Here is a 25,380-nt window from a genome sequence, read left to right on the forward strand (position 1 = left end):
ATATATATATATATATATATATATATGATACTGTATAGATTTAGGATTTTTACTCTGATCATTTTTTTAAACTTTATATGTTCCATTAGAGAAAAGGAGTTTGCATCAATAGTGAAAGCAAAAGGGTGGGGATTGAAAGCTGTTTTTACAATGCAGTGCAGTCAACACAAATTTTTGAAGCAAAGTTTTGCCATATTAAATATCTTTTGTGTGGGTTGTTTCTATATTTTACCCATCTAGAAAAAAATGCTTGGGCTCAAGGTTATATTGTGCCATTGTTCTGACACCCCAAATGTGTCCGATCTAAATGTATTTATAATACACATTTTTTAATCACAGACAAAATATTAGTGACCATTAAACAACACAGACAGTAGTGGGAACCAAAAATTGAAAACCTGACCAGTGCGCAAATAGCTGGCTGTGTGAATCGGTTGATGTGGAGCGTCACCAGCACTCCAATTTCTCCAAGATCTGATCAAAATGTTATCCCAATGTTACTTCTGCCACTAGTTACCTGCTATTGTGTTTTTTTTTTCTCTCTTCATTGCTCGCTTCCAACCCACCATGTGTTTTTCCTGTAATGTTTACCTCCACTGATTGCACACCTTTCCATTGTGCCCTACATGCAGGGTACATCATACTACTACATAAGCATCAGTTTTCCCATATATGAACTTGGCCCTTGTATGGCTCACCTCCCACAGTGTAACCTTCAAAGTGCGCCCAACATGGCTGCCCCATATGGTACACTTGTGGATGGGATGAAAAATACATGGACCTTGTGGTTTTGTTGGAACCCTACTCTAAACTGTAGGACTCTGAAATCACCCCCATTTTGTGTCATCTCTTCTAGGGGTGGACTATTCCACCCCGGGTAATCCTACGCTGAGCGCCCAAGATGGCTGCTGCACTTGGTACCTATGAGGGTGGAATACACAACCCTTGGAAGTTATTACCCAAAATGCCTGCACCAATCCTGCGTTATGCTTTCTGTGGGCTTAAGGTTTTTCTTTTATGTCTGTGTTGCTTGTCTATTGTTGTATTACTCAAATCCTCTATCATGTGCATTGTTTTTGATGTCTGTAAAGCGCCTTGAGTCCTGTTGGAGAAAGAGCGCTATATAAATAAAATTATTATTATTATTATTATTAACACAACACCAAAAAGACCATCAACCTCGATTCCCTTGGCGCTCAGGGCTACAGTCCCAAAATCCTCTGGTAAAGCTGACTCAAAGTAGATATGGATCGTCCACTTAGAACCTTGAAAAATATGAAATAACACCTCATAGGGCAATATATCCAATTCTTCTATATTAGTGCAATATGGATAAATGAGGACTCCTACCCTTTAGAGTGGTCTACGTTTTAGGTAGACAAAACAGCATGTGATATTTTAGGGGTACAACCCACACCGGATACCTCACGTATTCATCCTCCAAGAGAAGAGATAATCCCAAAATAGTGTAATACTGTTTTTAATAAAATATGCAATAAAAATGAACAGTAACAGTGATGCTAGCCTCTCACCCGGTGAGTGGTCTACTCAAAAATGGGCAGACAAATGAGCATGAGAATGGAAAGTCCAGGCATCCCTGCAAGCTCCAAAACACACCAGGCTCGAATCAGGACCACTGCTTCCTCCCTCCGCCAACGCATTTCGATACTTCCTGTATCTTTGTCAAGGCATGGAGGAAGTGATGGCTACTTGGATATTTATACCCTTAATGATCTCCCCACAAGAAAAACCTATTTCCAGACACAGATCTCTAACTCTAAAACATTCCCATTATTAATATGGAGCACATTTTTATGTTAGTGGCCAGTCCGGGATTTACATCTATCCCAAGTCATAATGCTCAATTTAATTCAGCCGTTTATGACCGCGAGAAAGCCGGTATAGAACGTCCTTCTCACTTCCTGTTTCCGCCGGAAGTGACGTTTCATGCATTCCACCGTAACAGCCGATATTTGACGTTCGTCTCACTTCCTATTTCTACCGGAAGCGACGTTCTCTGTGTTTCATCGGCAGCCCAAGCTGTACCCAAACTTCCTCTATTCTTTAGATCATACATGGTATCTTTTGCGGAAGTACTTGCGGGTCATATATGCGTTCCGTTGCTCCATACAGATGTCTCCTTAAAAATAATAACACATACCATGTATGATCTAAAGAATAGAGGAAGTTTGGGTACAGCTTGGGCCGCCGGTGAAACACAGAGAACGTCGCTTCCGGTAGAAACAGGAAGTGAGACGAACATCATATATCGGCTGTTACGGTGGAACGCATGAAACGTCACTTCCGGCGGAAACGGGAAGTGAGAAGGACATTCTATACCGGCTTTCTCGCGGTCATAAACGGCTGAATTGAATTGAGCATTATGACTTGGGATAGATGTAAATCCCGGACTGGCCACTAACATAAAAATGTGCTCCATATTAATAATGGGAATGTTTTAGAGTTAGAGATCTGTGTCTGGAAATAGGTTTTTCTTGTGGGGAGATCATTAAGGGTATAAATATCCAAGTAGCCATCACTTCCTCCATGCCTTGACAAAGATACAGGAAGTATCGAAACGCGTTGGCGGAGGGAGGAAGCAGTGGTCCTGATTCGAGCCTGGTGTGTTTTGGAGCTTGCAGGGACGCCTGGACTTTCCATTCTCATGCTCATTTGTCTGCCCATTTTTGAGTAGACCTCTCACCGGGTGAGAGGCTAGCATCACTGTTACTGTTCATTTTTATTGCATATTTTATTAAAAACAGTAATACACTATTTTAGGATTATCTCTTCTCTTGGAGGATGAATACGTGAGGTATCCGGTGTGGGTTGTGCCCCTAAAATATCACATGCTGTTTTGTCTACCTAAAACGTAGACCACTCTAAAGGGTAGGAGTCCTCATTTATCCATATTGCACTAATATAGAAGAATTGGATATATTGCCCTATGAGGTGTTATTTCATATTTTTCAAGGTTCTAAGTGGACGATCCATATCTACTTTGAGTCAGCTTTAACAGAGGATTTTGGGACTGTAGCCCTGAGCGCCAAGGGAATCGAGGTTGACACACAGTAGTGATCCTTGTAAATACATGAAGCATTTTAATGATTGACATACCTACTGTAGAATATACTGTATTGTGTACAGAATACTAAACAAAATTAAAGACTAGAGGCAGCAAATATCATAGGCTTTACTGTATAAGCATACTTGATAACATTTGCATGGCTCACACCGGATCTGTAAGAGCAGGTCCAGTTGGGAGGGGAGAAGGGGTGGCACAATATATCATGTCATCAAATCCCCGGACTGCCTATTTCACTGGGAAAGTAAGGAGGAATCAGGAGGTTTGGTTCCTTTTCCAGAAGTGGTAGAGAACTGCCTGAAATACACGAGTTTCCAAGACATTCAGAGAAGAGGCAAGCATGTTTTCCTGATGGAGATGGAGCCTGCATTGTACAACCATGGGAGTCCCCAATACTGTATATCTATATAACCCTTTTGAACTCCTGATATCCAGTTTACTTTTCAAAATTCTTAGGCAACCTATGTCTTTGGTTTTGTCAAACTGAAAGTCTCAAAATGCTTTGCAACAATATGTGAAGAGCCGCAGTTAACCTTACATACCTCCAATTTTATTTTATAAAGACCACACCAGATCTTTTTAACTGCTGTGGCGCTACAAGATCCAGCATGTGCTGCCGTTCTTTCAGAGACTATAGCAAGAGAGCCAAAGATGGGCTTTTATACTTCTGGTTTTAAATATTAATCTGCTGTAACCTCCACACTCCACCTGCTGTGGCAAAACATCTCTTGATATGATGTGTTTCCTCTGGATATTAGCCAGTAGCCTGTTCCAAAGGATGTGTTCCCTCTAGATTGGTTCCTTAAATTAATGTAATTTTATTCTAAGTTACATTGCTCTTCAGTATTACTTAATGCATTATACTTCTAATAATTCAGTGGTATGTCCTAGATTCAATAGCAGAGGTGTAAAATAAATGAATTCCATGCCAATTAAGTTTATCAGGATAGTAAAACTAACTGGTTAAAAGTATTAGTCTTTATTTTGCAGGTGAAAACTTTAAGGATTAACTTTAGCCATTAATTAATATTTGGAATATACAGTATATAAATAGTTTAAGTACTATTCATATTTCCCAGAATAGCTTAATTGGTGGACATCAGTTTTAAAAACATAGAAGACAAAGCTCTTCCAACTGGTACTTTCTAGTGCTCATCCTGACAACAAATAACTGATACCAACAGTAAATAATTTTGTGTCTAAGTGCAACTAACCCAGTATAATCACAGCCTGAGGGTGCAATCTGATTGACATTTTCTCCTGTCAAATTCTGTCACCTTACACCATGGCCTTTCACTAAATCCAATATCTTATCTACAAACCACTCATTCTGATTCTAGAACTTGACTTGTTATATCTAGAATTCTGTCAAAACTAACTGCCACAGCTAAAAAAAATATTTTTTTTTTAAATTGATAACTCTTTGATAATGATGACAGGAAATTGAATGCTGGACAAATTTTCCTATTATATCCCCAGACTACACTGTTTTCAGACATTTAACAGAATATAGTGACATGTATTTTATATTCATTCATTACAACAAAATCCTATAAGAGCCAATATTTGAATATGTTGCTGAACAGTATAAGAAAACATCATTAACATGCCCTCTTGGGCACCTGGATATTGTAAACTGTTGCTCAGTTAAAACAAGTAGAACCAACTACATAGTCTAAAATAAACATTTTGTACTCTCTGAAATCAATTATAGCTAATTAAATCTTATAAATAAGTCAGATTCTGAAGAAAGCAAGTGTTTTTTTATTATTATTGGTGCATAAATAATATGTGGCACAGGATAGGTGATGAAGAATCAGGTTGAAGAGATGTAATATAGACACACATCAAGAGTGTACAATAAAAAATAGCAAACACCCTACAGCGAGTCATGCCAAATTGGTGTGATTACATGTCATAACACTAGCTCAAACACTAAATATGATGGATATGCGTGACTGGTATGGTACAATCCATCTATCATCCACTCCGATGTGGTGGAAGAACTGAGGGCTCTGGGAGTTATGCTATGCAGTAGTGTCTTTGTGTGATATAGTAGTCAGCTAGCCTGTTGTGTGACCATGGATATACAGAGCATGTACACATTAGAGTCCCTACCTTCCCCACTATATGCTGTTATTCACTCTTGCAAAATAAACAGTAGTAGTATGTATAGTGAACTAGAATCTCTATATGCCAAATAGGACTGCAGTTTGCACTCCTGCGCTCTAATTATTACACAACACTGTATCAAACATTTACTTATTTCTAATATTAAGGTTCTTTTGGTTGTATGCATAGATACAACATTGTTTGGTGGACATACTAAATATTTATTTATCTAAGTAAGATTGTCTATCCAGATGTGCTGAATACTGCTATTTATAGATGAAAAATTTGATTTTGTTCTCCTTTAAAGAATAAATCAAAAAGTGCATTATTTTCCTCTCTCTTGTAGAAAGATATATTGTAACTATATATAGTTCTTTTGGAAAAAGTTAAGTACTGTCTGATGAAAACAAAGTGTTGCAGTATCTCCATTCTCTGATGTGTTCTGCAACATGAATAGATGCTTCCTAAGTGAATAAATGTCAAGGACTCAATTATAGATGATGGCCTCAACCTACACCATTTTGTAATATAAAATAAAACAAGTACTGTACACTAAAAAATAAAGAGACTTATGTTAAACATGTACAAAAGTTTTCTTCTTTTTTTGAGTTTATAAAAGACATGATGTGTGCTTTAAAGCTTATATTATGACATTTCAGCTGAATAACAACTCATTTATTGCTGAATTCACATTAATATTCTCAGCACATATGGTACACAGATCTTTCAGTGTCATCAGTGCTTTAATTACTGTAATATTCAGCAGGTCCAATGTCCTTAATGTGAGTTGAAGTATCATTACCCAGTGCTTTAGTAAGTAAATCAAGTCTGTGAAATCTGTATTACAATATAAAAATCTCAGTAGGATAATATTTTTGACATGACAGTGAAGCATAAAATAATAGAATAAGTCAAACGCATTGCGGAATGTATTACCAAAGCAAATCCATTAGAGAAAGCATGTAAAATACAGTAATTCATATTCCATAGTTGCTGTTAAACGTCAATTGAAAGTTTGCACTGTATACAGGGACGTTGCCAGAACTATGTGGGCCCTATAGCAACATTTTGAAGTGGCTCCTGTCCTAATGCTTATAGAGAGACACCTCTCCACAACATTTGTTAATTTTATACCCCAAAATAGTGCTCTAGTTTATATTATGAACCATAGTATTGCCCTAGTTCACGTTATGTCACATTGTAGGGCTACCAGTACACATTATGCAGCAGAGTACTCCCAATTTACATTATGACAGTTCATATTATGCCACATTAGTGTCCCTAGTTCATAATCTGCCACATTACATTGCCTCAGTTCATATTATGTCACAGTGTCCCCAGTTCATATAATTTCACATTACAGTGCCTTAGATCATTTTATATGACATTATAATGCCCTCCACTTAATTTTATACCACATTACAATGAGCAAGTTCAGGGGCGTAACTAGATATTTCTAGGCCTCAAAGAAAAAGTTTGTTAGGGCCCATATTTTTGGCTAAATGTAGTACTGTACAGTAGATGTATACAGTCAAGGGCTACTACCATAGGTGCAGGGAATGCAGCTGCTATGGGGCCCAGAGCTGAGAGGGGCCCACCTTTTCTGTCAAAGTTACATGTGTTATATATTTTTTTTTACCATTGAGTGAATGGTAATAAATTTATATAACACATGTAACTTTGACTGACAAGGTGGGCCCCTCTCAGCTCTGGCCCTTATAGCAACTGCATTTATGGTAGTAGCCCTTGACTGTATACATCTACTATACAGTACTACAGTTAGCCAAAAATCATATATAAGTGCTAAAGTATTCTTCTCTTTGGCTCCTTTTTAATTAAATAGTTGTTAGTTCACGTACATAGCCCCAATATCTAAATATTGTGTCAGTCCTATCAAAACAGATATTTTAGGAGGATTGCCTATTATTTAATTTATTATTATGCTGGAAATCTGCGTCGGAAGAACTTGGCCTCTGCACACCCCTGTCCTGCCCCCAAATTACCACAGTTTGTCAATCAGATTGCGGCTTAGGGGCCATTGCGTGCATGCACAGTCCACCCACCATCGTAGCTGTATGCAGACCATCAGGTTTCAATTAGGCTCATGGGCAGTGGAAATGTTGTGTAAGTATAAACCCAGCAGTAAAGTTATAGTGTAACCTACCACTTTACTATTTACACTTTACTGGGATTGGCATTTCTGCTACTGTCTGATCAAAAAGTTTCAATAATTTGGCTTTAAAATCATTTGCTATTGCAGCACTGTACTGTATGGCAATAAGAAATTGTAGTTTATGGGTGGCATTTTGCAATGTACAGTAGGGCAGCTAAAAATAAAGAACCAAAAATATATTATACCAAACTGCATTACAGTGCCTATAAATAAGTTATTAATGTTTGGAAAATTGTTTGTGAACATAAAACCTGGAATGGCCAAATAAACACATTAGGAGGCTCATGTAGAGTTAGAATGCACTTTATGTAAAATACACAGGTGGAAAATGTATCCTGAAGAAAGCTCACTATTCTGTGTGTTTTGTGAGCTGGACACATTTATGTTAGATTTACACCTGGATTAAAAATTTTCAAATTTGCTCGGTCTACAACAGGAATAAGAAAAATGTAAAGATGTGTCTTGACAATATTAGCAGTACTCTAAATGCTAAAGTCACATTGCCCAATTTATATGCAGAGTAAAACTGTAATAAAATGGCACACACATAAGATACTGTATAATGGTGTACAATCAAGATCCTGGCTGTCGGGATCCCGCCAGTCAAAATACTGACACCAGAATCCCGACACCCATCAGAACACCATCGCAAAAATCCCAATCAGGTCAGCATCCCAACTCCAGAATCCTGACAGACGAAGTCCTGAAGGTATTTATAGATGGGAGACTTAGAGTTTTGCAGTGGGGGTGTGTGTGGGTTGTGAAGTTAGAGTTAGGCTGTGGGGAGGGGGGTTAGGGTTAGGCACCACTGGGGGGTGTTAAGTTTAGCCACTAAAGGGAGACAGACAGGCTTAACCTGAGGAAAAAGTGGGGTTAGCGTTAGCCACTGTGAGGGGGAAGTTTAGGGTTAGGCACTAAGGGAGGAGGTTAGGGATAGGCTGCAGTAAGGGAAGGTTAGAGGGGCAGGGGGGAGTTAGAATACTTACCTCAGCCCTTTTTTTTGGATCGTGACCTTCTGGATGCTGTCATTGGTATTGTGACTGCTGGCATCCTGTCCGCTTGTCACTCATACTGATCCCGAGATATTAGTGTCTAATCTACAGTGTTAGTAATAAAGGCATTCCAACGTCGGTCTCCTGACCATTTCTGTATTCTGTCTCCGGCATTGTGACTGGTGTTGGGATTCTGGCATCGGTATTCCGACAACCGGTATCCAGACTGCCAGCCAATAAACCGCATACGTCCTAACAGATTTCATAGACTGGCTTTATAGTGTATAATCTTTTATTGCATACTAATTGCAAACAAAGACAGTGAGACTTCTGCTGATTAATGTGAAGGGACTTCTGCCAGAGTTGTGAGGAAGTTAAGCAGCAGTATGTAAATGGGGCCCATTCCTCCGCATATATATCCTCCTTTCCCCTAAGTATGATCACCTTCAACTATCATCAGCATGCACCAACCAATGTGTTTTGATAAAAATAGGATTTCTCTAACGTCCTAAGTGGATGCTGGGGACTCCGTAAGGACCATGGGGAATAGCGGCTCCGCAGGAGACTGGGCACATCTAAAGAAAGCTTTAGGACTATCTGGTGTGCACTGGCTCCTCCCCCTATGACCCTCCTCCAAGCCTCAGTTAGATCTCTGTGCCCGAACGAGAAGGGTGCACACTAGGGGCTCTCCTGAGCTTCTTAGTGAAAGTTTTAGTTTAGGTTTTTTATTTTCAGTGAGACCTGCTGGCAACAGGCTCACTGCATCGAGGGACTAAGGGGAGAAGAAGCGAACTCACCTGCGTGCAGAGTGGATTGGGCTTCTTAGGCTACTGGACATTAGCTCCAGAGGGACGATCACAGGCCCAGCTTGGATGGGTCCCAGAGCCGCACCGCCGGCCCCCTTACAGAGCCAGAAGGCAGAAGAGGTCCGGAAAATCGGCGGCAGAAGACGTCCTGTCTTCAACAAGGTAGCGCACAGCACTGCAGCTGTGCGCCATTGCTCTCAGCACACTTCACACTTCGGTCACTGAGGGTGCAGGGCGCTGGGGGGGGGGGGGGGCGCCATGAGACGCAATAAAAACACCTTGGATGGCAAAAAATGCATCACATATAGCTCCTGGGCTATATGGATGCATTTAACCCCTGCCAGAATCCATAAAAAAGCAGGAGAAAAGTCCGCGAAAAAGGGGCGGAGCCTATCTCCTCAGCACACTGGCGCCATTTTCCCTCACAGCTCCGTTAGAGGGAAGCTCCCTGGCTCTCCCCTGCAGTCACTACACTACAGAAAGGGTTAAAAAAGAGAGGGGGGCACTAATTAGGTGCAGTATTAACTATACAGCAGCTATAAGGGGAAAAACACTTATATAAGGTTATCCCTGTATTTATATAGCGCTCTGGTGTGTGCTGGCAAACTCTCCCTCTGTCTCCCCAAAGGGCTAGTGGGGTCCTGTCCTCTATCAGAGCATTCCCTGTGTGTGTGCTGTATGTCGGTACTTTTGTGTCGACATGTATGAGGAGAAAAATGATGTGGAGACGGAGCAGATTGCCTGTAATAGTGATGTCACCCCCTAGGGGGTCGACACCTGAGTGGATGAACTGTTGGAAGGAATTACGTGACAGTGTCAGCTCTGTATAAAAGACAGTGGTTGACATGAGACAGCCGGCTACTCAGCTTGTGCCTGTCCAGACGTCTCATAGGCCGTCAGGGGCTTTAAAGCGCCCGTTACCTCAGATGGCAGATATAGACGCCGACACGGATACTGACTCCAGTGTCGACGGTGAAGAGACGAATGTGACTTCCAGTAGGGCCACACGTTACATGATTGAGGCAATGAAAAATGTTTTACACATTTCTGATAATACGAGTACCACCAAAAAAAGGGGTATTATGTTCGGTGAGGAAAAACTACCTGTAGTTTTCCTGAATCTGAGAAATTAAATGAGGTGTGTGATGATGCGTGGGTTTCCCCCGATAACAACTGATAATTTCTAAAATGTTATTGGCATTATATCCTTTCCCGCCAGAGGTTAGGGTGCGTTGGGAAACACCCCCTAGGGTGGATAAAGCGCTCACACGCTTGTAAGGGCTCTACCTTCGCCTGAGATGGCCGCCCTTAAGGATCCTGCTGATAGAAAGCAGGAGGGTATCCTAAAAGGTATTTACACACATACTGGTGTTATACTGCGACCAGCAATCGCCTCAGCCTGGATGTGCAGTGCTGGGTTGGCGTGGTCGGATTCCCTGACTGAAAATATTGATACCCTAGATAGGGACAGTATATTTTTGCCTATAGAGCATTTAAAAGATGCATTTCTATATATGCGTGATGCACAGTGGAATATTTGCCGACTGGCATCAAGTCTAAGCGCGTTGTCCATTTCTACCAGTAGAGGGTTATGGACACGTCAGTGGTCAGGTGATGCGTATTCCAAACGGCATTTGGAAGTATTGCTTTATTAAGGGGAGGAGTTATTTGGGGTCGGTCTTTCAGACCTGGTGGCCACGGCAACAGCTGGGAATTCCACGTTTGTACCCCAGGTCGCCTCTCAACATGAGAAGACGCCGTATTATCAGGCGCAGTCTTTTCGTGGACAAGCGGGCAAAAGGTTCCTCATTTCTGTCCCGTGACAGAGGGAGAGGAAAAAGGCTGCAGAAATCAGTCAGTTCCCAGGAACAGAAACCCTCTCCCGCCTCTGCCAAGCCCTTAGTATACGCTGGGGCTTTACAAGCAGAATCAGGCACGGTGGGGGGCCCGTCTCAATGAATTTCAGCGCACAGTGGGCTCACTCGCAAGTAGACCCCTGGATCCTTCAGGTGATATCTCAGGGGTACAAATTAGAATTCGAGACGTCTCCCCCTCGCCGTTTCCTAAAGTCGGCTTTACCGATGTCTCCTTCTGACAGGGAGACAGTTTTGGAAGCCATTCACAAGCTGTATTCCCAGCAGGTGATAATCAAGATACCCCTCCTGCAACAGGGAACGGGGTATTATTCCACACTGTTGTGGTACCGAAGCCGGACGGCTCGGTGAGACCGATTCTAAATCTAAAATCTTTGAACACTTACATACAGAGGTTCAAATTCAAGATTGAGTCACTCAGAGCAGTGATTGCGAACCTGGAAGAAGGGGACTACATGATGTCTCGGGACATCAAGGATGCTTACCTTCTTGTCAAAATTTACCCTTCTCACCAAGGGTACCTCAGGTTTATGGTACAGAACTGTCACTATCAGTTCAGACGCTGCCGTATGGATGGTCCACGGCACCCCGGGTCTTTACCAAGGTAATGGCCGAAATGATGATATTCCTTCGAAGGAAGTGAATTTTAGTTATCCCTTACTTGGACAATTCCCTGATAAGGGTAAGATCCAGGGAACAGTTGGAGGTCGGTGTAGCACTATCTCAGGTAGTGTTGCGGCAGCACGATTGGATTCTCAATATTCCAAAATCGCACCTGGTTCCGACGACGTGTCTTCTGTTCCTAGCGATGATCCTGGACACAGTCCAGAAAAAGGTGTTTCTCCCGGAGGAGAAAGCCAGGGAGTTATCCGAGCTAGTCAGGAACCTCCTAAAACCGAGCCAAGTCTCAGTGCATCAATGCACAAGGGTTCTGGGTAAAATGGTGGCTTCCTACGAAGCAATCCCATTCGGCAGATTCCACGCAAGAACTTTCCAGTGGGACCTGCTGGACAAATGGTCCGGGTCGCATCTTCAGATGCATCAGCGGATAACCCTGTCACCAAGGACAAGGGTGTCCCTCCTGTGGTGGTTGCAGAGTGCTCATCTTCTATAGGGCCGCAGATTAGGCATTCAGGACTGGGTCCTGGTGACCACGGATGCCAGCCTGCGAGGCTGGGGAGCAGTCACACAGGGAAGGAATATCCAGGGCTTATGGTCAAGCCTGGAGACATCACTTCACATAAATATCCTGAAGCTAAGGGACATTTACAATGCTCTAAACTTAGCAAGACCTCTGCTTCAAGGTCAGCCGGTGTTGATCCAGTCGGACAACATCACGGCAGTCACCCACGTAAACAGACAGGGTGGCACAAGAAGCAGGAGGGCAATGGCAGAAGCTGCAAGGATTCTTCGCTGGGCGGAAAATCATGTGATAGCACTGTCAGCAGTATTCATTCCAGGAGTGGACAACTGGGAAGCAGACTTCCTCAGCACGACCTCTACCCGGGAGAGTGGGGACTTCACCCAGAAGTCTTCCACATGATTAAAAACTCGACAGGTATTGCGCCAGGTCCAGGGACCCTCAGGCAATAAGCTGTAGACGCTCTGGTAACACTGTGGGTGTACCAGTCAGGGTATGTGTTCCCTCCTCTGCCTCTCATACCCAAGGTACTGAGATTGATAAGATGGAGAGGAGTAAGCACTATATTCGTGGTTCCGGATTGGCCAAGAAGGACTTGGTAACCGGAACTTCAAGAGATGCTCACGGAGGATCCGTGGCCTCTACCTCTAAGAAGGGACCTGCTCCAGCAAGGACCCTGTCTGTTCCAAGACTTACCGCGGCTGCGTTTGACGGCATGGCTGTTGAACGCCGGATCCTGAAGGAAAAAAGGCATTCCGGATGAAGTCATCCCTATCCTGATCAAAGCCAGGAAGGATGTAACCGCAAACACATTATCACCGCAATTGGCGAAAATATGTTGCGTGGTGCGAGGCCAGTAAGGCCCGACGGAGGAAATTCAACTGGGTCGATTCCTACATTTCCTGCAAACAGGAGTGTCTAAGGGCCTGAAATTGGGGTCCATTAAGGTTCAAATTTCGGGCCTGTAAATTTTCTTCCAAAAAGAACTAGCTTCAGTCCCTGAAGTTCAGACGTTTGTAAAAGGGGTACTGCATATACAGCCTCCTTTTGTGCCTCCAGTGGCACTTTGGGATCTCAATGTAGTTTTGGGTTCCAAAAGTCACATTGGTTTGAACCACTTAAATCTGTGGAGTTAAAATATCTCACATGAAAAGTGGTCATGCTGTTGGCCCTGGCCTGGGCCAGGCGCGTGTCAGAATTGGCGGCTTTATCCTGAAAAAGCCCTTATCTGATTTTCCATTCGGACGGGGCGGAATTGAGGACTCGTCCTCAGTTTCTCCCCAAGGTGGTTTCAGCGTTTCACCTGAACCAACCTATTTGTGGTGCCTGCGGCTACTAGGGACTTGGAGGCCTCCAAGTTGCTAGACGTTGTCAGTGCCCTGAAAATATATGTTTCCAGGACAGCTGGAGTCAGGAAATCTGACTCGCTGTTTATCCTGTATGCACCCAACAAGCTGGGTGCTCCTGCTTCTAAGCAGACTATTGCTCGTTGGATTTGTAGTACAATTCAGCTTGCACATTCTGTGGCAGGCCTGCCACAGCCAAAAATCTGTAAATGCCCACTCCACAAGGAAGGTGGGCTCATCTTGGGGGGCTGCCCGAGGGGTCTCGGCTTTACAACTTTGCCGAGCAGCTACTTGGTCAGGAGCAAATACGTTTGTAAAATTCTACAAAATTGATATCCTGGCGGAGGAGGACCTGGAGTTCTCTCAATTGGTGCTGCAGAGTCATCCGCACTCTCCCGCCCATTTGGGAACTTTGGTATAATCCCCATGGTCCTTACGGAGTCCCCAGCATCCACTTAGGACGTTAGAGAAAATAAGAATTTACTTACCGATAATTCTATTTCTCATAGTCCGTAGTGGATGCTGGGCGCCCATCCCAAGTGCGGATTGTCTGCAATACTTGTACATAGTTATTGTTACAAAAATCGGGTTATTATTGTTGTGAGCCATCTTTCAGAGGCTCCTCTGTTATCATGCTGTTAACTGGGTTCAGATCACAGGTTATACGGTGTGATTGGTGTGGCTGGTATGAGTCTTACCCGGGATTCAAAATCCTTCCTTATTGTGTACGCTCGTCCGGGCACAGTATCCTAACTGAGGCTTGGAGGAGGGTCATAGGGGGAGGAGCCAGTGCACACCAGATAGTCCTAAAGCTTTCTTTAGATGTGCCCAGTCTCCTGTGGAGCCGCTATTCCCCATGGTCCTTACGGAGTCCCCAGCATCCACTACGGACTATGAGAAATAGAATTATCGGTAAGTAAATTCTTATTATTTTTCAAGGTATGGGGGAAGTCGGCTGTATGGGTTAGAAATACCCTACCCAAAGAGGAAACTATGCCCATTTGTGTTCAATCTCATAAAAAAACTAAGCATATATAATAATCCCAACTGGAAATGTCCACACTATTAAACAACATTATTGCCACATTACTGGTTTCTGGGCCACAAGTAATGTGGTGTTGTGACGTTCACAATCTTAAGCACTTTCGGTGGCTGACCGGATGCGACCTGAGGTGACATAACATACACCACATGTCATCTGGAAGGGACATAGTCCCTCCGTCTTGAAGCTAGTAGTTGTGGTCCATTGCCATGAATTTCCTGTCCTCAGTTGAATTCTCCCCAGAGATTGTATGTGTCCCAACCAAAGGAAACATTCTTACACTGTGATTCAGTTGAGTAAGGGACTGGTTTCATGATTTTAAACTTTTCATAGAAGTTATTGCGCCAAGGTTCCTTTAAGCAGACCTTCTCACCAAGAAATACACCCAAAAAGCAGGCAAAATGCCCAAGATTAAAGATATAATGTTCTTTTACATTTATTTAAAAAATGCTTTGTTAAAACTTGATACAAAATTTGCTTACATTAATTTCTTATAAGGATGTAGTTCAGCCACAAGGAGGGTAAGATGCATCAACACTTTTCTCACCCTTATAAAGGTATGAGCTCTTGACATTGGATACTGCCCCCCATTGGTGGAGAAACCTGTCCCATCACACACACATATATATATATATATATATATATATATAGTATATCAGCACATAAAAAGGTATAAATCTCCCTGTAATTAATGGCCCAGGCACATGGCATAAGCACATCAAAAGAAGAGCCTTTATTTTAGGGTAAGTTCTCATCAAGTTCCATTATAGTGCCTGCTCCTTTTGTTTGTGTGTATGCACACGCATGTGTGTGTTTGTGTAGTGTATATTTACAGGTGTAAATAAATTCACAGGTGTGTTATAGTAAAGCAGAACTGACACTCTATGTGAAGTACAGTTTTCGACATCTATTCTCTCAATTTTTTTTACTTTGCTAGTTGATCTTCAAAGGTGTGTTGTTGCATACAAAAGACAGAGCAGATTTGACACATCTTCACTCAAGACCGCTGACTGTTACAAACTGTGAATTGATGCAGGTGTACAGAAAATTGGGCATGTGAATATGCAATTGAAATAGTCACCTTTAGCTTCCATAATTCCACCACAGTAACTGTAAAGAGTAACAGCTGGCAATGCACAGTGAAGTGGGAACAGAAGTGTGAATCTAAAAGACATGTCTCTTCTTTTTTGTGTTTTTATAATAATAAAACCAGAAAGTAAATTTTCCAGCATGTAGTTTGCACAAAACAGTGTCATTCTATGGCCCTCATTCCGAGTTGTTCGCTCGGTATTTTTCATCGCATCGCAATGAAAATCCGCTTAGTACGCATGCGCAATGTTCGCACTGCGACTGCGCTAAGTAACTTTGCTATGTAGAAAGTAATTTTACTCACGGCTTTTTCATCGCTCCGGCGATCGTAATGTGATTGACAGGAAATGGGTGTTACTGGGCGGAAACACGGCGTTTCAGGGGCGTGTGGCTGAAAACGCTACCGTTTCCGGAAAAAACGCAGGAGTGGCCGGAGAAACGGTGGGAGTGCCTGGGCGAACGCTGGGTGTGTTTGTGACGTCAACCAGGAACGACAAGCACTGAACTGATCGCACAGGCAGAGTAAGTCTGAAGCTACTCCAAAACTGCTACGAGGTTTGTGATCGCAATTTTGCGATTACTTCGGTCGCACTTTTAAGAGGCTAAGATACACTCCCAGTAGGCGGCGGCTTAGCGTGTGTAACTCTGCTAAATTCGCATTGCGACCGATCAACTCGGAATGAGGGCCTATGTCTGTTGTACACTGATATATGCAGTGCCCTTTCTGACCTTATTCAATTGTTGTTTTTCCTCTTTTTACAGAAAATTGCTCGAACTTTACAGTCATTACATTTTTCCAAGCAAGATAAATGCACCCAGACAGAGTTTGCAAACCATGAAGTAAGTAATAATGTAAGTATTTTAAATGTTCTATATTTCAATAAATTTTGTTTAAACTGCAGTATATTTTTTATTATTTTAATAGTGATACATGAAGAAAAAAACAGATACTTCTGAGAAGTGAATGTAAAAACTAGGACATTAGAAATGATGTTATAGTGTGTACTGAGTGTGATGGTTTTGTTGGTTTCGCACAAAAACCCATTAAAAAGTGCAATGCTGTTTACCTCTCTCAGAAAATACCATCGCTAATACAAAATCTGAAAGTTGAAAAATCTGCATCTGTTGAAAAGTGTAAATACATCAAATCAGTGTCTAATTTTTTACCTTTTTAGTATAATTCTGTTTACTAAATATCTAAGTTTTTCTTCTAAGATACTGTTCACTTTAGCCCAGACTTTTACCAAGCTTTGCCATTATAGTCCAGAGTTATGGATGTCCTTGGTTTAGCACAGATTTTTAAAGAAAATTGACTGAGGTACTGATTAAGGGGTGTAGTATGGTATGCCGGTGGCCGGGCTCCCGGCGAACAGCATACTGGCGCCGGGAGCCCGACTGCCTGCATACCGACAGTGTGATGAGCGCAAATGAGCCCCTTGCGGGCTCGCTGCGCTCGCCACGCTGTGGGCACGGTGGCACGCTACATGCGCCACGCTATTTTATTCTCCCTCCAGGGGGGTTGTGGACCCCAACGAGGGAGAATATATGTCGGTATGCCGGGTGTCGGGATTCCGGCGCCGGTATACTGTGCGCCGGGATCCCGACATTCGGCATACTGAAGACCACCCCTGATTAAGTTACCTGTGGTCAAGCATGGATATCCTTAAAATCTGGACTGTAATAGCTGAGTTTGAGAAACTCTGCTTTAGACTATAATGTCAATTAATCATAAGAGTAAGAAGGGATGTATTTGGCATCCCGATGGCCAAGATGAAGGCGGTCAGAAGACTGGCGCTGGAATCTCAACATTGTGCAAATTCCAATGCCAGAATCCCAACAGACAGCATCCCGTATAAGTATGCTGGGGAGGGTTAGGGTTAGGCTGCAGGAAGGGAAGGAGGTTTAGGTTGGATACAAGGGAGAGGTTTATGGTTAGATTATGGGAGGAGAGGGTTAGGGTAAGGCTGTGGGTAGTTAGGGTTAGGGGGAGGCTAAGGAGATAGATTAGCAGACTTTTTAAAATGTGTTGAAATGTTGACTGTCGGGATATTGCGGTCGGTATCCTGACTACCGGCATTCTGTCGGGATCTCGTACACAACCCATGAGAAGGCATTGTGGCACTCTCAATAAATGTGACAACTTTGGTATACCTTTTTTTCTCTTTTCAGCGGGCAAAGTGCCTAATTCAGATCTGATCGCAGCCGCAAATTTGTTAGCAGATGGGCAAAATCATGTGCACTGCAGGGGGGGGGGGGGGGGGGAAGCAGATACACCATGTGCAGAAAGAGTTAGATTTGGATGGGGTGTGTTCAAACTGAAATCTAAATTGCAGTGTAAAAATAAAGCAGCCAGTATTTACCCTGCACTGAAACAAAATAACCCACCCAAATCTAACTCTCTCTGTACATGTTATATCTGCTCCCCCCCCCTGCAGTGCACATTGGGGGTCATTCCGAGTTGTTAGCTCGTTGCCGATTTTCGCAACGGAGCGATTAAGGTAAAATTGCGCATGGTACGCAGTGCACATGCGCTAAGTATTTTAGGACAAAACTTAGTAGATTTACTCACGTCCGAACGAAGAATTTTTATCGTTGAAGTGATCGGAGTGTGATTGACAGGAAGTGGGTGTTTCTGGGCGGAAACTGACCGTTTTCAGGGAGTGTGCGGAAAAACGCAGGCGTGCCAGGATAAAATGCGGAAGTGTCTGGAGAAACGGGGGAGTGGCTGGCCGAACGCAGGGCGTGTTTGTGACGTCAAACCAGGAATGAAATGGGCTGAGCTGATCGCAGTGTAGGAGTAAGTCTCGAGCTACTCAGAAACTGTTAAGAATTTTCTATTCGCAATTCTGCTAATGTTTCGTTAGCAATTCTGCTATGCTAAAATACACTCCCAGAGGGCGGCGGCCTAGCGTGTGCAATGCTGCTAAAATCTGCTAGCGAGCGAACAACTCAGATTGACCCCCATGGTTTTGCCCATTAGCTAACAAATTTGCTGCTGCGATCAGATCTGAATTAGGCCCAAAGTCTGGAAAGCGCAAATTATGACCAATTAAAAGTTTTGCACCAGATAACATTTCATAGGTTTTATATTAAATCATATATTGCAGCCTTGTACTAGAAGTTTCAGGACATTTTTTGCTTTCTGCATGCAAGGTGACCATGTATACAGTTTTAGGATTGAAATTTCCAGTTCTTCCATTTTACAATGGGATATATTGCTTTGTCATTTGCAGGCATACACATAGAGATATATATCAGTGTAAAGCTAATTGCTTGTTTTACAAAGCATTAATTTTAATCTAGGATTAGTTAAAGTTGAAATACATGGAGGTTGTATTTTATTAAAATGTAAGCCATTTTGTAATCAAATATCATTTGCACTTTCATTAACAATTTAATTAAGGTACTAAATTGCAGTCACCATAGATTAAGTATTTTATACCCCATAACATGTATTATAACATTTGTATCTTGGAAAGGGAGCTTGTATTGATATTTAATTGAATGTGTCCCTGAATTATTGTGTTTATAGAGCTGTAACAATTCTGTAACAACTCCATTTTCAAGTTACAACCTTTTGTGTTTGAAATGTAAATTTGCATTAAAAATTAAGTATACCACAGACCATGCTATACAATAATAAATCGGGTTCAATAACTGCACAGCAATATGCTCTATTGTGCTTCCTTAATTGCAAAAAACATAAAGATCACCTTGTCTTGCATCAGAACACATGGTTCTCACTGGTCTAATATCTAAGTAATAATATGTAATATAAAGTGAAGAGTTAAAAATTGTATATTAACACCCCCCCCCCCCCAAAAAAAAGAAGAAAATAAAGAAAAACAATAAAAAAAGGTTGAATATTGGGGTATTGCAGCAGTGACGTAACTCCTGAAAGTCAGTGGAAGCATTGGCCTCCAGGCTCTAGTTGTCAGGGAGGCACCAAGGATGAAAGACAGAGGGAGCTGCTAAACTAGGATAGATCTCTCCACTCATTTAATAGTGATTTCCTACAGTCACTGCTAACTTCTGTCCTTGCTGACAAGCCCCCTGGGCAGATCCCCTTGAGCTTAAGTTTCCCCTTAGTTGAAAAATTCTAAATGAGTTGAAATGCGTTGGAGCGTAAACACACGGTCACCATAGATATCAGACTTTCACTGCTCTGAGTAATGTTAGACAGCCATCAGCTGTGCTTTCATTGCGGCCCCATCAGCTCGCCGTATCCCCATGGGAGTAGCGCTGCCTGAATGTGAAGTGCCTGGTAAGGTGAGCTCACAATAAAGGAACACAGCTGCAGCCGGCAAATTTTTTTAGGGTAAGATAGGGAAAGTATCCGGCTTCCCTGAATTAAGTAGCAGACATCTTACATAAATACAAATAGCAATAAACAGGAAAAAAGAAAAGGAATCAGTTAGAGTATGGGTGCAATTATTCCCTTTTAAGCAGTACGTTAAAACCACTGTTTATTCAATTTATATTTAAAAGGTATCTATACCCATAATTCACATATTACAAGCTATTTATTGTAAAAATCTGTAGATGTATTTGTATACCGTATGATAGTGCTATAGGAGCGAAGTATTTAAACCAACTGAAAGATATGTGAAAAAAGAATTAAAAATAACCTGAATAAAGACATTATTAAATGTATAACAATTTATTCATAATTACACAGGAAAATAAACATAATATAAATGAACACACATAATAAAATATTCTGCAATATCAATTAAAATGTAATTTGCACCAAAGTCAGTATTTGACAGAATATCATAAGAGTGTCTTAATGTTATGTCGAAAGAGTCTCTTAATAGTAGGGTTGCCATAATATCCCTTTAATCCGGGACACCTATGATTTGCATACACAGGTTCTGTGGCTGATTAAAAGTGAAATGTAGGCTTGAATATAGCCAGCCACAGAACCTGTGTAATTCATAGGTGTCCCTGATTAACAGGATAAAATGGCAAGCCTACTCATTAGGACTGATGAGTTATTCTAACTGAACTGCTACAGTCTTTTAGGAAATGTTATCTAGTTGCAGTTCATATTCACATACTTAGGCTAGAGCCACACATAGCGGCCAAGTGGAACCCGCTTGGCTGGAAGGTTTTTTTGTGTTTAAACAGATCATGTTCTGCGTGATACCGCAGAACAGGATCCGGTCAGTGACACACGGGATTATGCAATGAAACAATGGACTACAGTGACAGGCAGGGTTGGACTGTCTCACATGGGGCACAGGGGAAACCTCCAGTGGGCCTGACTGCCTTGGGGCTCACCTCTTTCTCTAGGGATCAGGTTCCAGACTGTGCACTTCAGTCATACATTATAAATAAGTTACCCTATACTGCACAGCACTATGGTGTATATTCTGCAGTGCATTCCTGTTACTAATCTGGCACATTATCATGCATGCACTAGCAGGGGACCTGGTAATTATTGATCTCCGAATTGGATGTCACTTAAATCCATATATTATTTGTCCTGCAGGACCTAATTCCATCACAATCGGCATTTGTTGCATATTAGTGGCTTTTGCACAGAGACTGCCCTTAGAGAGACCAACTACGGTCAGAGATCAGCTTATATGGCTTGATTTTAAGTGTATGTTTATGAGTATTGGTCAGAGATTGGCCTATACAGTTTTTAAATGACCATTACTGTTTTTAGAAGAATTTTATTAAACATTCAGATATTAATTAATTTTTTAGTAGATATATTATTGAGATTATTTGCATCAGCGCAGTTGGTTTCCATTTGTTTGTATATATATATATATATTATGTTTTGAGGTGATTGACTACCACCCTATCCAACAGCGCTTTAGAGAACCAGTTGGTAAAGTATCTTTACCAACACTTGGTAAAAAATTCCTTGCTACATCAATCAGCTCCTAACTGTATTTTTTTTAAAACATAGCCTGTAAAATCTCAGTTAGTAGTTGGATGGTACTTTATCTCTCTCCAAACTACAGTATGATAAATCTCCCCTGCAGTCATGAGCAGTACTTTGCAAGTTACAAAGCACCTGTACATTAGTCCCCTCTCCTGGCTGATGTGATGCCTAGTGTTGTAAGTGGTGGCTGTAGATATGTGCTGGCTGCCTTTGGCAGGAATCAGTAGCACCGCTGTGTTTCACTGACCTGCTGTAGCATGGGTCACAACATTCAGCTCGTTTATCTTCTATAATCCCGCCCCCAGACTCTAGTGAAACTAGCCAGTGGGAGTCAGGGGGCAGGTTTGCTTTTAGAAGATAGACGAGCTGAGTGCTGTGTCTTCCCTGCAATGTTTGGTTGGTGCTGCAGCCCAGGGACAGCAGCCACCACTGCTGACTACTATATTCAGCACAATTACAGATCCGAGGAGCATGTAGATCGTAATTTATTTCTATTCAATGTAATTCCTGCTGCCTGACTCCATCATTCTCCATCATCTCCAGCAGTTGCACTCCAACGTCTCCACTTGAGTGGGACATTACTTATTTTCCCTTCTCTTTTTCCAGACCATGATTCATTTATTTTACAGTATATGGGGAACTCTTCACCACTTTACCTCTGCAGGTGAACTGGCATTCCTGCATTTAGCACCCAAATATTTGGCTACCATGAGTGGATGGGACCCTGATATGGTGATCCACAATTGGCTTAACCTGGTGACCCTTGATTAGTCCTCCTGTCTTGGGCTCCAATTATCCACCAACATAGTCTTATATTAGCACAATTTGAATCTTTACAGATTCATACTCAGCGCAGGAAGGGATTCTTCACTGTAAGGGCAATACGAATATGGAATTCACTGCCAGAGAAGGTTGTAAAGACTCAGTCAATGCGTTTAAAAATAGGTTAGATAATTTTCGAATGGAAAAAGATATACAAGGATATAGTCTTTAACCAGAATAGAATAGGGAGTAGAAGATAATTCAGGTTGAAGTCGATGGACTACTAGTCTTTTTTCAACCTCACCAACTATGTTACAATGTTACTATGTATGTTAAATGGTTCAATACCAGGTAACTGACTGTTCATGCTCCAGAAACAGTGCCTTCTCTGGACAAGGCACGGCATCCTCCTGCATCAGCTAAGTTCAGGTAATTTAAAGCACAAAACTGGGGCAGATGTATTAAGCCTGGAGAAGGAATAAAGCAGTATAAAAAAGTGATAAGTGAAAGGTAATAATGCTCCAGCCAGTCAGCTCCTAACTGACCTTTTTCAAACCGTTAATGATTTGCTGGTGCGTTATCACCTTCCTCTTATCAGTTCTTTATCACTGCTTTATCATTTCTCCAGACTTAATACATTTGCCCCATAGAACCATTAAAAAAATCTGTTCTCCAAAAGCACTGCACGACAGACATTAAACTTGACCCAACCATTACATTAACCTCCATTCTGCAGACTATAGTGTAATTAGAACTTTAGTCCTTTGATACTGTATATATGTAAATGGCATCTTCGTAACATAGAACACATTTTAAATAGTTCTAAATATTCGATATAAAAGCATGTACAAAATATCAATAGTTTAAACAGCAACATCAATTAGAGCAATAGAAAAAATGAGATATATGCTATACAGTTGTCACATGCAACAAGATTTGGAAGCTGCAAAATGTGTAGAATGAAAGTAAAGAAATAATGTTAGGGCATTTAGGGTACTGAAAACGAGAAAGCAGGGAAATACTCGGGAAATACAAACTTTATACTGTACAACTCCTAGACACAAAACTGTGGGGGAATTCAGATTTGATCGCAGCAGCAAATTTGTTAGCTAATGGGCAAAACCATGTGCACTGCAGGTGTGACAGAGAGAGTTAGATTTGGGAGGGTTATATTGTTTCTGTGCAGGGTAAATACTGGCTGCTTTATTTTTACACTGCAATTTAGATTTCAGTTTAAACACAACCCACCCAAATCTAACTCTCTCTGCACATGTTATATCTGCCTCCCCTGCAGTGCACATGGTTTTGGCCAACTGCTAACAAATTTGCTGCTGCGATCAACTCTGAAGTAGGCCCTGTATGGCACGTGTTTTTTTTCTTGTGGAAAGCAAACTCGGCAGATACATTCAGATTTTTCTTTATTAGTAACATACCACTATCTTTGAACTTCTAAATTAATTTGTACAATGTATTTTGGGATATTACTAATGAGCGTGCTTTCAGTGTTAGCTGAGGCGTATGAAGTTTACTGTAACATTTTCAAATATGTGCCTATACTTTATACAGTTTAAAGGCTTGATATGCCTATTATAAAGTGTGATGGATCCCCATGTATTTTGCTTATAACTATACAGCATGTAAGAATAGGAGCATTGGCCTATTATTTGCTATTATTTGCCATTGATGTTATTTCTTATATCAATCCTTGTTTCTAGTATTATGTTTGAAAAGAGTCTCTTGATTCCCAGTGGCAAATGTTCCTTCCTTCTGTATCCAGCAGAGCTCTATGTGTCCAGAAATGATAAAATGATAAAATGTCTTGACATACTCAAGAGCATATCTGTGGGATGTTATTTTAACTTGATTGCTCTCTAGTCAGTCTTATTGAATCTATTCTGTTTATTTACTTCTGCATGTGTGATAAATTTCACAGCAATAACCTGTCAGAACATATACAGAGGAGCAGTAAGGCCTAATTCAGTGGATTTGTTGTAGCATTCATATTTCATTTTACTGTATGTCCACAACACAGATAAAGTATGTTTGCAGCCAGAATTTACAAACAGGTTGGATCTAAACACAGTTGTCAATGAAGGCTAAGATTACTGTATAAACAGAAAGAAAACAATGCGTCACAGTAATAAGTATCACATAAAAATGCATAAGCTTTTGTGGTTTCTGCTTAACATATTAGTGATGGGATTGGTGTTCATCATAGAGTAAAGCCCAGTAGAGCATTTTTGCATTTGCATGTATATTATGCGTATACTATGCATAGATAAAGAATGTAATGAGGCAGTTTTGTATCTAATGCATTTCTGAAGAATGTAATAATAATGTTTTGTTTCAGAAAATCTAAAGGTGGAATTCCTTAACAAAAATGCAAATACAAGTAGAAACACTGTATTTAATGTGATAAATGACTGACATGGAGCAATATACCATGTATACCTTGCAATGTCCTGTGACCAGGAACATTGCTTTATGCCCACCACAGCACATTGCACACCATAAACAGTGTTGTACATAGCACAATAGTCTTATGTCCATCAATCTCATGTCCTCCATAAGTAATGTCATACTCAGCATAATATTCTCATTCCATGGTCCCCTTACACTGCCATGTATCTAGCATATATCCTCCTGACCACCAACCTCTTACTCTCAATGCTCATTATTTTACACAGCCTCTTTTATACTGTACCAGTGTTATATGCATACTATATACCACTCTGTGCCCTAGCAGCTTAATGGGCACTAATCAACATAAGCAATTATGTCACTAGCTGTAAATACCAGTGCTAAAATAGCATGCTAATTCTGCACATTAATGTCCCCAGCCTCAGTCAAGCACAGCAAGAACCAGTTACAATATGTCAGTCCTTTCCCCATACACCCTTCCTGCCCATTTTCTCCCTCTCATATTGTTGCTGAACTAAACTGTTCTTCCTCATCAATTAACTATCCTTCAGACTGGACATACTGTAACTAGTGTTATTCATGCAATAAGGTGTCGTAAGTTATTATGTTATTTCTATTGAACTCCATTTTACTAGCTT

The 25,380-nt window shown here is 41.4% G+C and overlaps 1 protein-coding gene across 4 annotated transcripts in view; it reads left to right on the forward strand.

Moving 5' to 3' along the window:
* CCSER1 (coiled-coil serine rich protein 1) overlaps positions 1-25,380 on the forward strand; it is a 1,413,620-nt gene that overhangs the window by 1,374,429 nt on the left and 13,811 nt on the right. For 3 of the 4 annotated variants that reach the window (XM_063917302.1, XM_063917310.1, XM_063917321.1), the window contains exon 9: positions 16,423-16,512. In XM_063917302.1, coding sequence (XP_063773372.1) covers positions 16,423-16,512 — 90 coding nt within the window. The remainder of the gene's footprint in view (positions 1-16,422; positions 16,513-25,380) is intronic. The other variant, XM_063917330.1, reaches the window with a different exon arrangement.

This window comes from Pseudophryne corroboree, chromosome 1, assembly GCF_028390025.1.
Source record: "Pseudophryne corroboree isolate aPseCor3 chromosome 1, aPseCor3.hap2, whole genome shotgun sequence".
In the NCBI taxonomy this organism is placed as follows: Eukaryota; Metazoa; Chordata; class Amphibia; order Anura; family Myobatrachidae; genus Pseudophryne; species Pseudophryne corroboree.